Source organism: Salmo salar, chromosome 05 (genome assembly GCF_965601325.2).
Source record: "Salmo salar chromosome 05, fSalSal1, whole genome shotgun sequence".
NCBI lineage: Eukaryota > Metazoa > Chordata > Actinopteri > Salmoniformes > Salmonidae > Salmo > Salmo salar.
Genome location: NC_138295.1, coordinates 73,271,077 through 73,284,086, shown reverse-complemented (window position 1 = coordinate 73,284,086; position 13,010 = coordinate 73,271,077). Strand labels below are relative to the sequence as shown.

Genomic DNA, 13,010 nt, shown 5'->3' with positions numbered 1-13,010 from the left:
CACACAGGGTAGAGTGAGGCTATAAACACACAGGGTAGAGCGAGGCTATAAACACACAGGGTAGAGTCAGGCTATAAACACACAGGGTACAGGCTAGAGCTTGGCTATGAACACACAGGGTACAGGCTAGAGCGAGGCTATAAACACACAGGGTAGAGCGAGGCTATAAACACACAGGGTACAGGGTAGACCCAGACTATAAACACACAGGATAGAGCGAGGCTATAAACACACAGGGTAGAGCGAGGCTATAAACACACAGGGTAGAGTCAGGCTATAAACGCACAAGGTAGAGTCAGGCTATAAACACACAAGGTAGAGTCAGGCTATAAACACACAGGGTAGAGCCAGGCTATAAACACACAGGGTAGAGTCAGGCTATGAACACACAGGGTAGAGCGAGGCTATAAACACACAGGGTAGAGTCAGGCTATAAACACACAGGGTAGAGCGAGGCTATAAACACACAGGGTAGAGTCAGGCTATAAGCACAAAGGGTAGACCCAGGCTATAAACAAACAGGGTACAGGGTAGAGTCAGGCTATAAACACACAGGGTAGAGTGAGGCTATAAACACACAGGGTAGAGTCAGGCTATAAACACACAGGGTAGAGCGAGGCTATAAACACACAGGGTAGAGTGAGGCTATAAACACACAGGGTAGAGTCAGGCTATAAACACACAGGGTAGTGCGAGGCTATAAACACACAGGGTAGAGTGTAGAGCGAGGCTATAAACACACAGGGTAGAGTGAGGCTATAAACACACAGGGTACAGGGTAGAGCGAGGCTATAAACACACAGGGTAGAGTGAGGCTATAAACACACAGGGTAGAGTCAGGCTATAAACACACAGGGTAGAGCGAGGCTATAAACACACAGGGTAGAGCGAGGCTATAAACACACAGGGTAGAGTGAGGCTATAAACACACAGGGTAGAGTCAGGCTATAAACACACAGGGTAGATAGAGGCTATAAACACACAGGGTAGAGCGAGGCTATAAACACACAGGGTTGAGTAAGGCTATAAACACACAGGGTAGAGTCAGGCTATAAACACACAGGGTAGAGCGAGGCTATAAAGACACAGGGTAGAGTCAGGCTATAAACACACAGGGTAGAGTCAGGCTAGAAACACACAGGGTAGAGTCAGGCTAGAAACACACAGGGTAGAGCGAGGCTATAAACACACAGGGTAGACCCAGGCTATAAATACACAGGGTAGAGTCAGGCTATATACACACAGGGTAGAGTCACGCTATAAACACACAGGGTAGATTAGGCTATAAACACACAGGGTAGAGCGGGGCTATAAACACACAGGGTAGATTCAGGCTATAAACACACAGGGTAGAGTCAGGCTATAAACACACAGGGTAGAGCGAGGCTATAAACACACAGGGTAGAGCGAGGCTATAAACACACAGGGAAGAGTGAGGCTATAAACACACAGGGTAGAGTCAGGCTATAAATACACAGGGTAGAGTCAGGCTATAAACACACAGGGTAGAGTCAGGCTATAAACACACAGGGTAGAGTCAGGCTATAAGCACAAAGGGTAGACCCAGGCTATAAACACACAGGGTACAGGGTAGAGTCAGGCTATAAACACACAGGGTAGAGTGAGGCTATAAACACACAGGGTAGAGTGAGGCTATAAACACACAGGTTAGAGTGAGGCTATAAACACACACGGTAGAGTCAGGCTATAAACACACAGGGTAGCCCGAGGCTATAAACACACAGGGTAGGGCGAGGCTATAAACACACAGGGTAGAGTCAGGCTATAAACACACAGGGTAGACCGAGGCTATAAACACACAGGGTAGAGCGAGGCTATAAACACACAGGGTAGAGTGAGGCTATAAACACACAGGGTAGAGTCAGGCTATAAACACACAGGGTAGAGTGAGGCTATAAACACACAGGGTAGCGCGAGGCTATAAACACACAGGGTAGAGTCAGGCTATAAACATACAGGGTACAGGCTAGAGCTTGGCTATGAACACACAGGGTACAGGCTAGAGCGAGGCTATAAACACACAGGGTAGAGCGAGGCTATAAACACACAGGGTACAGGGTAGACCCAGGCAATAAACACACAGGATAGAGCGAGGCTATAAACACACAGGGTAGAGCGAGGCTATAAACACACAGGGTAGAGTCAGGCTATAAACGCACAAGGTAGAGTCAGGCTATAAACACACAAGGTAGAGTCAGGCTATAAACACACAGGGTAGAGCCAGGCTATAAACACACAGGGTAGAGTCAGGCTATGAACACACAGGGTAGAGCGAGGCTATAAACACACAGGGTAGAGTCAGGCTATAAACACACAGGGTAGAGCGAGGCTATAAACACACAGGGTAGAGTCAGGCTATAAACACACAGGGTAGAGTGAGGCTATAAACACACAGGGTAGAGTCAGGCTATAAACACACAGGGTAGAGCGAGGCTATAAACACACAGGGTAGAGTGAGGCTATAAACACACAGGGTAGAGTCAGGCTATAAACACACAGGGTAGAGTCAGGCTATAAACACACAGGGTAGAGTCAGGCTATAAACACACAGGGTAGAGCGAGGCTATAAACACACAGGGTAGAGTGAGGCTATAAACACACAGGGTAGACTCAGGCTATAAACACACAGGGTAGAGTCAGGCTAGAAACACACAGGGTAGAGTCAGGCTAGAAACACACAGGGTAGAGCGAGGCTATAAACACACAGGGTAGACCCAGGCTATAAACACACAGGGTAGAGTCAGGCTATATACACACAGGGTAGAGTCAGGCTATAAACACACAGGGTAGAGCGAGGCTATAAACACACAGGGTAGGGTAAGGCTATAAACACACAGGGTAGAATTAGGCTATAAACACACAGGGTAATGCGAGGCTATAAACACACAGGGTAGATTCAGGCTATAAACACACAGGGTAGAGTCAGGCTATAAACACACAGGGTAGAGCGAGGCTATAAACACACAGGGTGGAGCGAGGCTATAAACACACAGGGTAGAGCGAGGCTATAAACACACAGGGTAGAGTGAGGCTATAAACACACAGGGTAGAGTCAGGCTATAAACACACAGGGTAGAGTCAGGCTATAAACACACAGGGTAGAGCGAGGCAATAAACACACAGGGTAGAGTCAGGCTATAAACACACAGGGTAGAGTCAGGCTATAAACACACAGGGTAGAGTCAGGCTATAAACACACAGGGTAGAGTCAGGCTATAAACACACAGGGTAGAGTCAGGCTATAAACACACAGGGTAGAGCGAGGCTATAAACACACAGGGTAGAGCGAGGCTATAAACACACAGGGTAGAATGAGGCTATAAACACACAGGGTAGAGCGAGGCTATAAACACAGGGTACAGGGTAGACCCAGGCTATAAACACACAGGGTAGAGCGAGACTATAAACACACAGGGTAGAGTCAGGCTATAAACACAAAGGGTAGACCCAGGCTATAAACACACAGGGTAGAGCGAGGCTATAAACACACAGGGTAGAGCGAGGCTATAAACAGACAGGGTAGAGTCAGGCTATAAACTCACAGGGTAGAGTGAGGCTATAAACACACAGGGTAGACCGAGGCTATAAACACACAGGGTAGTGTGAGGCTATAAACACACAGGGTAGAGTCAGGCTATAAACACACAGGGTAGAGTCAGGCTATAAACACACAGGGTAGAGCGAGGCTATAAACACACAGGGTAGAGTCAGGCTATAAACACACAGGGTAGAGCGAGGCTATAAACACAGGGTACAGGGTAGACCCAGGCTATAAACACACAGGGTAGAGCGAGGCTATAAACACACAGGGTAGAGTCAGGCTATAAGCACAAAGGGTAGACCCAGGCTATAAACACACAGGGTACAGGGTAGAGTCAGGCTATAAACACACAGGGTAGAGTGAGGCTATAAACACACAGGGTAGAGTGAGGCTATAAACACACAGGGTAGAGTCAGGCTATAAACACACAGGGTAGAGTCAGGCTATAAACACACAGGGTAGACCGAGCCTATAAACACACAGGGTAGTGCGAGGCTATAAACACACAGGGTAGAGTCAGGCTATAAACACACAGGGTGGACCGAGGCTATAAACACACAGGGTAGAGTGAGGCTATAAACACACAGGGTAGAGTCAGGCTATAAACACACAGGGTAGAGTGAGGCTATAAACACACAGGGTAGAGCGAGGCTATAAACACACAGGGTAGAGTCAGGCTATAAACACACAGGGTAGACCGAGGCTATAAACACACAGGATAGGGCGAGGCTATAAAGACACAGGGTAGAGTCAGGCTATAAACACACAGGGTAGACCGAGGCTATAAACACACAGGGTAGAGCGAGGCTATAAACACACAGGGTAGAGTGAGGCTATAAACACACATGGTAGAGTCAGGCTATAAACACACAGGGTAGAGTGAGGCTATAAACACACAGGGTAGAGCGAGGCTATAAACACACAGGGTAGAGTCAGGCTATAAACACACAGGGTACAGGCTAGAGCTTGGCTATAAACACACAGTGTAGAGCGAGACTATAAACACACAGGGTAGAGTGAGGCTATAAACACAGGGTACAGGGTAGACCCAGGCTATAAACACACAGGGTAGAGCGAGGCTATAAACACACAGGGTAGAGTGAGGCTATAAACACACAGGGTAGAGTCAGGCTATAAACACACAGGGTAGAGCGAGGCTATAAACACACAGGGTAGAGTCAGGCTATAAACACACAGGGTAGAGCGAGGCTATAAACACACAGGGTAGAGTCAGGCTATAAACACACAGGGTAGAGTCAGGCTATAAACACACAGGGTAGAGTCAGGCTATAAACACACAGGGTAGAGTCAGGCTATAAACACACAGGGTAGAGTCAGGCTATAAACACACAGGGTAGAGTGAGGCTATAAACACACAGGGTAGAGTGAGTCTATAAACACACAGGGTAGAGTCAGGCTATAAACACACAGGGTAGAGACAGGCTATAAACACACAGGGTAGAGTCAGGCTATAAACACACAGGGTAGAGCGAGGCTATAAACACACAGGGTAGAGTCAGGCTATAAACACACAGTGTAGAGCGAGGCTATAAACACACAGGGTAGAGCGAGGCTATAAACACACAGGGTAGAGCGAGCCTATAAATACACAGGGTAGAGCGAGGCTATAAACACACAGGGTAGAGCGAGGCTATAAACACACAGGGTAGAGCGAGGCTATAAACACACAGGGTAGAGTCAGGCTATAAACACACAGGGTAGAGCGAGGCTATAAACACACAGGGTAGAGCGAGGCTATAAACACACAGGGTAGAACGAGGCTATAAACACACAGGGTAGAGCGAGGCTATAAACACACAGGATGGAAAGCATAATTTGCAATGACCACTATACATACACAGCAGAGATGCTATGACACAAATACAGTGCAGGGGTATACACACCTACTGATGAGGTGGTGAGGTTACCAGACCGATCGAGGACGACCTCCACTGTAGGTCCAGTTTCAAAAATTGGTCCTCCCCAGCCACTATACCCATTGGGCGCTCTTGTAATGTTTCTGTTTGCCCTTTGACCCTGGCAGGTGTCCTCCAGTGACATCATTGTGTTCCAAGCAGGGGAGATGTGTGGCCACCGGCAACCTCTAGTCACCTTGGTGATGACAAACACTCCTACTGCCATGACATCATCCCAGTGATGAAGTAGGGGAGGGGAGATGGAGGGGGCCGGAGGGAGGATGTTTGCCGGTATAAACCCACCTCATCATCCCAGCTGATACACTAACATTAAACCACTGCCAAGCGAACACAAGAGGCAAACTCATCCTTTCAATAACATCACTGAGCGAGAGGGAAGAGGAGAAAAGGAGGGGCAAAGCGTGAGATAGTGATGCTTTCAGCAGGTGCCGAACAGTGAGAGGTAGCTGATAGAGGAGAGGGAAAGACTGCGTGAGAGAAATAGAGATGCAGCCAGCCTGTGAGAGCACACAGTGACCCACAGCATCGGAGACAAGAGAAGAAGACAAAGTGTGAGTTTCATGCATTCTTTATTTGTTCGTTTAGCAAAAGGGTGAGAGGTTATGCACCTGTGCTTTCAGGTTGATTAGATAAAGAGGAAGATGGAATTTGTACCAAAAAGTAGGTATTGCTGCATATTTCATTGTATACAATGAATGTTTTATTTTATTTAGTACATTATTATCATGCAGTAAGTAATATTCCTGAGTAAATACTTAAATGCATCCATGTCTATTTGATCTTAAAGAACCAGGAAGTATAATGTACTGATTTATTATAGAGGAATCAGGGGCTCATTTGTAGATCTGATGTTTTATAAGATATTCAATGAAAATCAATACTCATCTCACATAATGTCACAATTTCTACCTTGTCTCAGATTTTCATACAGCAGTATATTGTGTGTACAAGGCAATTTCTCCCTTGGCGAAAATGACGTTTTTCTCATGTATTTGATTATTAACATCAGGGTATTAAACGTCATCATAAAGCATGATCATGGATTTAACTTTATGGTCAGTAGAGCCGTGGTGGTGGTCATTGCTCTGTGTGATGTGTAGTCAAACATTTTTCTGTATGGTTTTAGAGATGTATTATAGTTGTATTAATTGTCACTGTATTATCTATATTGGCATATTAATTCCTCTCTGTTTTTACAGAATTCTGTTGTCATTGCAGTGTCAGTGTAGTCGTGTCCAGCCAGTCTCCTGCATTACTGTTCCCGCCCTCCCTCTACTCACCGCTGCCATGCTGTACCCAGCTCTGCTCTGTGCTGCTCTGCTCCTGATCGCACCCCTGGGGCACACAGAGGGGCGCACCCTGCACCCCTCACCTGATGCCATCCAGGTAAGGAGGGTGAAGGGAGAGGGGTAGTGAGAGGAGAATAGGAAAAAGAGGGGATATGGGGATGGAGAAGGAGGTGGGAGTGGAAAGTTAGGGAGGGGGAGAGTAGGGGGAGATGGGGAGAGTGGGACAGAGGGGAGAGTGGGACAGAGGGGAGATGGGGAGAGTGGGACAGAGGGGAACTGGGGAGAGTGGGACAGAGGGGAGCTGGGGAGAGTAGGGGGAGCTGGGGAGAGTAGGGGGAGATGGGGACAGAGGGGAGATGGGGAGAGTGGGACAGAGGGGAGCTGGGGAGAGTGGGACAGAGGGGAGCTGGGGAGAGTGGGACAGAGGGGAGATGGGGAGAGTGGGACAGAGGGGAGCTGGGGAGAGTGGGACAGAGGGGAGCTGGGGAGAGTAGGGGGAGATGGGGAGAGTGGGACAGAGGGGAGATGGGGAGAGTGGGACAGAGGGGAGATGGGGAGAGTGGGACAGAGGGGAGATGGGGAGAGTGGGACAGAGGGGAGATGGGGAGAGTGGGACAGAGGGGAGCTGGTGGAGTGGGACAGAGGGGAGCTGGGGAGAGCAGGGGGAGCTGGGGAGAGTAGGGGGAGATGGGGAGAGTGAGACAGAGGGGAGATGGGGAGAGTGGGACAGAGGGGAGAGTGGGAGAGTGGGACAGAGGGGAGATAGGGAGAGTGAGACAGAGGGGAGATGGGGAGAGTGGGACAGAGGGGAGCTGGGGAGAGTGGGACAGAGGGGAGAGTGGGAGAGTGGGACAGAGGGGAGATAGGGAGAGTGAGACAGAGGGGAGATGGGGAGAGTGGGACAGAGGGGAGCTGGGGAGAGTGGGACAGAGGGGAGATGGGGAGAGTGGGACAGAGGGGAGATGGGGAGAGTGGGACAGAGGGGAGATGGGGAGAGTGAGACAGAGGGGAGATGGGGAGAGTGGGACAGAGGGGAGATGGGGAGAGTGGGACAGAGGGGAGCTGGGGAGAGTGGGACAGAGGGGAGCTGGGGAGAGTAGGGGGAGCTGGGGAGAGTAGGGGGAGATGGGGAGAGTGGGACAGAGGGGAGATGGGGAGAGTGGGACAGAGGGGAGATGGGGAGAGTGGGACAGAGGGGAGATGGGGAGAGTGAGACAGAGGGGAGATGGGAGAGTGAGACAGAGGGGAGCTGGGGAGAGTGGGACAGAGGGGAGATGGGGAGAGCAGGGGGAGCTGGGGAGAGTAGGGGGAGATGGGGAGAGTGAGACAGAGGGGAGATGGGGAGAGTGGGACAGAGGGGAGATGGGGAGAGTGAGACAGAGGGGAGATGGGAGAGTGAGACAGAGGGGAGCTGGGGAGAGTGGGACAGAGGGGAGATGGGGAGAGTGGGACAGAGGGGAGATGGGAGAGTGGGACAGAGGGGAGCTGGGGAGAGTGGGACAGAGGGGAGCTGGGGAGAGTGGGACAGAGGGGAGCTGGGGAGAGTAGGGGGAGCTGGGGAGAGTGGGACAGAGGGGAGCTGGGGAGAGTGGGACAGAGGGGAGATGGGGAGAGTGGGACAGAGGGGAGATGGGGAGAGTGGGACAGAGGGGAGATGGGAGAGTGGGACAGAGGGGAGATGGGAGAGTGGGACAGAGGGGAGATGGGGAGAGTGGGACAGAGGGGAGATGGGGAGAGTGGGACAGAGGGGAGATGGGACAGTGGGGAGATGGGGAGAGTGGGACAGAGGGGAGATGGGGAGAGTGGGACAGAGGGGAGATGGGGAGAGTGGGACAGAGGGGAGATGGGGAGAGTAGGGGGAGAGTGGGACAGAGGGGAGATGGGGAAGAGGGGAGTAGAGGGTATATTTGGATTGAGGGCAGAGATGGATCATCAATAACTTTTGTACGGAGCTCTCGTGACTTTTCTGCGTAGTAATAATAACACCATATTTGTTGTTCCTGCCTAGTTTGTTGAGCAGTTTCTGGATCGCTACAACGACCTGACCCTGGATGACCTGGAGAACCTGGTGAGCAGCCAACCAGAGGAGCCCTCCTCTGCTTTTACTTCCGGGGTCAAAGTCGCTGAGTACCCCAAATGGGCTGACATACCAGCACAGGGCGACAGCACCTGGCTCCGCCTCCTGAAGGGGACCCTGGCCAATCAGAAAAGAGCTGTGACGGACCGGTCGAGGAGGGGGTGGAACCGAGGATGCTTCGGACTCAAACTGGACAGGATCGGGTCAATGAGTGGACTGGGCTGCTAGTGGAGAGAGAGTTAGAGACTGACGTCCCTCAGGGGATATGAGGACGAACACACAGTAGGCTGCTACACAGCACACAGTCATTTACACACATGAGGTGAATACAAGGATGTTAATGTGAGTACAAAGGAGGTCTACATGTAGCGTAGCTGTAGTGTACTTGCTGTATTGCTAATGTGGTTCCATCGAGCTTAGTGACAGTTACTCTGTATGTCTCCTGGCTGTTGGAAGGGGTTAGCTGTACTTATATTGTACATCTATTCATTTGAATCTTCAAAGTATCAGAGTTATGTTTACATCAAGCTGTTATTCTATTTTAAGTCTCTGAGTGTTGTTTTGACAGTATACCTGCACTTTATTTAAAATGAAGTATTTAAAACTTTTGTCTTTCTTGACTAATATTGTCCTTGTTAATCCTGCAGAAATAGTTGTGTTATGGCATGTTTAATGGAAATAAATATTAGAAAAAAGATAATAATATAATTAAAGTCAAATGTTTCTTCTCTCTGCTATTGATTTGACATACATTTGGCATGAATAAATGTACACTGAAACATGTTGTATTGAGTGTTGTGTTCTATTAAAGTCCTGACATCTTCCAGTGGCAGATTCATCCTCAAATCCTCTACTCCTCCATTTGTTCATTTCACATTGACATGCGTCATCTACATATTCATGCATTTCCATTCAATTTGAAGGTTCAATTTCTCACAGCAGATATTTATACCTCTGTTTCCATGGTCGTTTTGATTAAATCTGCCACAGGCAGCTGAGGGAGAGAGAGAAGGTACATGTCTTCCTCCGAGCTAAATGAAATGCCTGCATAACATGGTGGGGTTGTGTGGGAGGACCAATTAGGGCTTGGAGCTACACTAATCAAGCTACCACTGATGCTTCCAAACTGAATTTACTATGTCGTTAGTATCTCACTTATAGAAGGGAGTTAACTCTTGTCTATATGACAAGTACTTCCCAAACAGAACATCATCTTCTCTCTTTAAATACAGTTCTGGGTTGGGGAAAGAGGGCATTTCACCAGGGTCAGTTCTGGGTTGGGGAAAGAGGGCATTTCACCAGGGTCAGTTCTGGGTTGGGGAAAGAGGGTATTTCACCAGGGTCAGTTCTGGGTTGGGGAAAGAGGGCATTTCACCAGGGTCAGTTCTGGGTTGGGGAAAGAGGGCATTTCACCAGGGTCAGTTCCGGGTTGGGGAAAGAGGGCATTTCACCAGGGTCAGTTCTGGGTTGGGGAAAGAGGGAATTTCACCAGGGTCAATAATGTGCATTAGAGGTTGGGAGATGGATACTGAGAGTCTCTAGAGCAGGGGTACTCAACTCTGACCCTACGAGGTCTGGAGCCAGCTGGTTTTCTGTTCTACCTGGTAATTAATTACACACACCTGGTGCCCCAGGTCTAAACCAGTCCATGATTAGAGGGGAACAATTCAAAAATGCAATGGAACTGACTTCGAGGTCCAGAGTTGAGTTTCAGGGCTCTAGAGTCAGTAGTGTGTTCATCATAGAAGAGGTTAACTCAGGTTAAAAGACTGGATGCAGTCCCTAAAGTAAACCACAAGGGGTCAGTCTGAATTAGTCTGTCATGTTGCAAGGTCCAAACCGTTGTGCAATCCAGACTTCAGACTTTGTGCTGGACTCTGTTAATGGACATTATGATACTGATGATAATTCAGCAGCATATGAACCCAGCTGTACACCTTTCTGATGCGGTTTGTTTTGGTTGAGTTTCAGATTATTTTGTGCCCAATAGAAATGAATGATAAATGATGTATTGTGTCATTTTGGATTCACTTTTAATGTAAATAAGAATAGAATAGGTTTCTAAACACTTCTACATGAATGTGGATACTACCATGATTACGGATAATCCTGAATAAATCGTGAATAATGATGAGTAAGAAAATTACAGAAGCACAATTATCTTGGTACTACTTTAATACACATTATTTGTCCCAAGACTTTTGCTCCCCAAAAATGGGGGGACTATGTACAAAAGTGCTGTAATTTCTAAATGGTTCACCTGATATGGATGAAAATACCCTTAAATTAAGCTGACAGTCTGCACTAACCTCATAGTCATTGTTTGATTTCAAATCCAAGAAAATAAGAAAAAATGCTTCACTGTCCCAATAATCACAGAGGGCACTGTATATTGACACATAGCCTACAGCAGTAGTCTTCTTGTACTCTCAGCCTCACAGCGTCTGGTCTAGGGTCTTCTGGGTCTAGATTTAAGCCCATGGCTCCTCTTTAGTATTCAAAACTACTTTTGGCTTCCTCTGATTTTCTCAAAAGCACTACACAAATCTGAACATAACTAACCAACTGAACAGTGAATTATCAGACACAAATTAAACGTTTTCTTACAGAAATCTGTAGGCCTACATGAAAAATCTAAATTAAGGGAGAAGGTGGCCTTTATATTAGCCTACCATGGACTATAGTATGACCTATGATGACTGTGTGATCATGTGGTGTGATATTAAGCAGGGTCAAATACAGTACACAGTATCACCAGTGTATACCATCCACCGAGGAGTAGACCGGTCTGATTATATTTATAGAATGACCTTTACTTCACCTCTCTGACCTTAAGCTGTGCAGCGGAGGCCAAGAGCAGTGCGTGTTCACATGGGGTCGTGGTAGTTCAACTATGCCCAGGTCATTGGCTCGTCATCACCCTAAATTCCAACACCTGTGACAAAAATATTAGTGCAGGGTGGCATGACTGCTATTCTGCTGTTGAACATGTTGTTCATGTGTTATGGGTCATGGGTCATGGCATGTCGCTCTGTGTTGGAGAACATGTAACGCTAGTTCTGTGTTATTTCCTTCACTGTGATATTTAGGTACAGGTTGTTATGTGTTTTGCTTGTAGAGGCGTATGAACCAAAGGCCTAAGGGTTCAGACTACTAATTGGTCATTTTATATTCCTATAGAGAGCAGAAAGAGAAGATCACTGACGCCCCACCCTGGTTCCAACAAGTCCTTATTGACCTAATGGGACATTTATGATCAGAAGAAATTATTGAAAACCCGATTATATTTTTCAATAATAATAATTACTTGGGTGTTTACATTTGTACTATTTCACACATGTACAAGTGTGTTTCATACACGTGTGAATTAGATATATATATTTTTTGAACAACCCTCGGAGAGTGTGTTCACGGCCAGGGATCAGCCGTTATTAGGGTTAAGTGTCTTGCTCAAGGCCACATCGACTGATTTTTCACCTATAGTAGTCGGCTTGGTGATTCAAACCAGCGACCTTTCAAGCCAGCGACCGCATAAGCAGTAATGGTAGCCATCATTTGTTTTGTCTAGATTGGGCTCTTTAAGGAGAGGTTTGAACAGATCAGTTTTAAAATAGGCTGAAAAGGAGCCAGAAGTCAGGGAGCTACTTACAATAGGCAGAATGTAAGGGCCAACCCAACAGTAGGAATGATCTAGCAGGGATCATGTCTAAGGGGCAGGAGGAGGTCTTCATGTGACCTACAGTATCAAGGAGGGACTCAAAGGATATTTGCCCAAATGAGAAAAAGGCAGCTGTAGACAGAGTAGTTTCCTCAAGTGCCTTCTGGACAGCAATGCTGGTATGGAGTCAGCTACTGCCAATCTGGGATCAAACATTTTCTAAAGTTGTGGGAGTTCTCAGAGATCAGGGTAGAGAAGTAGTTCGCTGATGCATCTTTAACCCGCAACATTATCATTTCTCATCAGCTCCTTCATTATCTCATAGAATACTTGAAGTTTGCAGGCCTTCCATTTACGTTCAGCCTTTCCAAGTTCACTATTTAAAGCAGATGTGTGGTCATTTAACCATGGTGAGACGCTGGCCAGCAGTTTATTTCTGCTTTTAACTGGTGCCACGGAGTCTAAAGTAGCCTCACATACATCACTG

General features: G+C 47.7%; 1 protein-coding gene across 3 annotated transcripts; it reads left to right on the top strand.

The window, feature by feature from the left end:
• The first annotated feature begins 5,736 nt into the window (after positions 1–5,736).
• On the top strand, positions 5,737–9,666 carry anfc1 (C-type natriuretic peptide 1). 3 transcript variants are annotated; one of them, XM_014153218.3, is made up of 3 exons: positions 5,737–6,050; positions 6,718–6,885; positions 8,797–9,666. In XM_014153218.3, exons 2-3 carry the CDS (start codon positions 6,787–6,789, stop codon positions 9,091–9,093), a joined length of 396 nt encoding a protein of 131 aa, XP_014008693.1. In that variant the 5' UTR covers positions 5,737–6,050; positions 6,718–6,786; the 3' UTR covers positions 9,094–9,666.
• The last annotated feature ends 3,344 nt before the right edge of the window (positions 9,667–13,010 follow it).

Excerpts from the sequence above, each read along its gene's own strand:
- anfc1 (XM_014153218.3), top strand. The coding sequence starts at position 6,787 with ATGCTGTACCCAGCTCTGCTCTGTGCTGCTCTGCTCCTGATCGCACCC. Across the intron at positions 6,886-8,796 it reads CCTCACCTGATGCCATCCAG|TTTGTTGAGCAGTTTCTGGA; the intron begins GTAAGGAGGGTG and ends GTTCCTGCCTAG.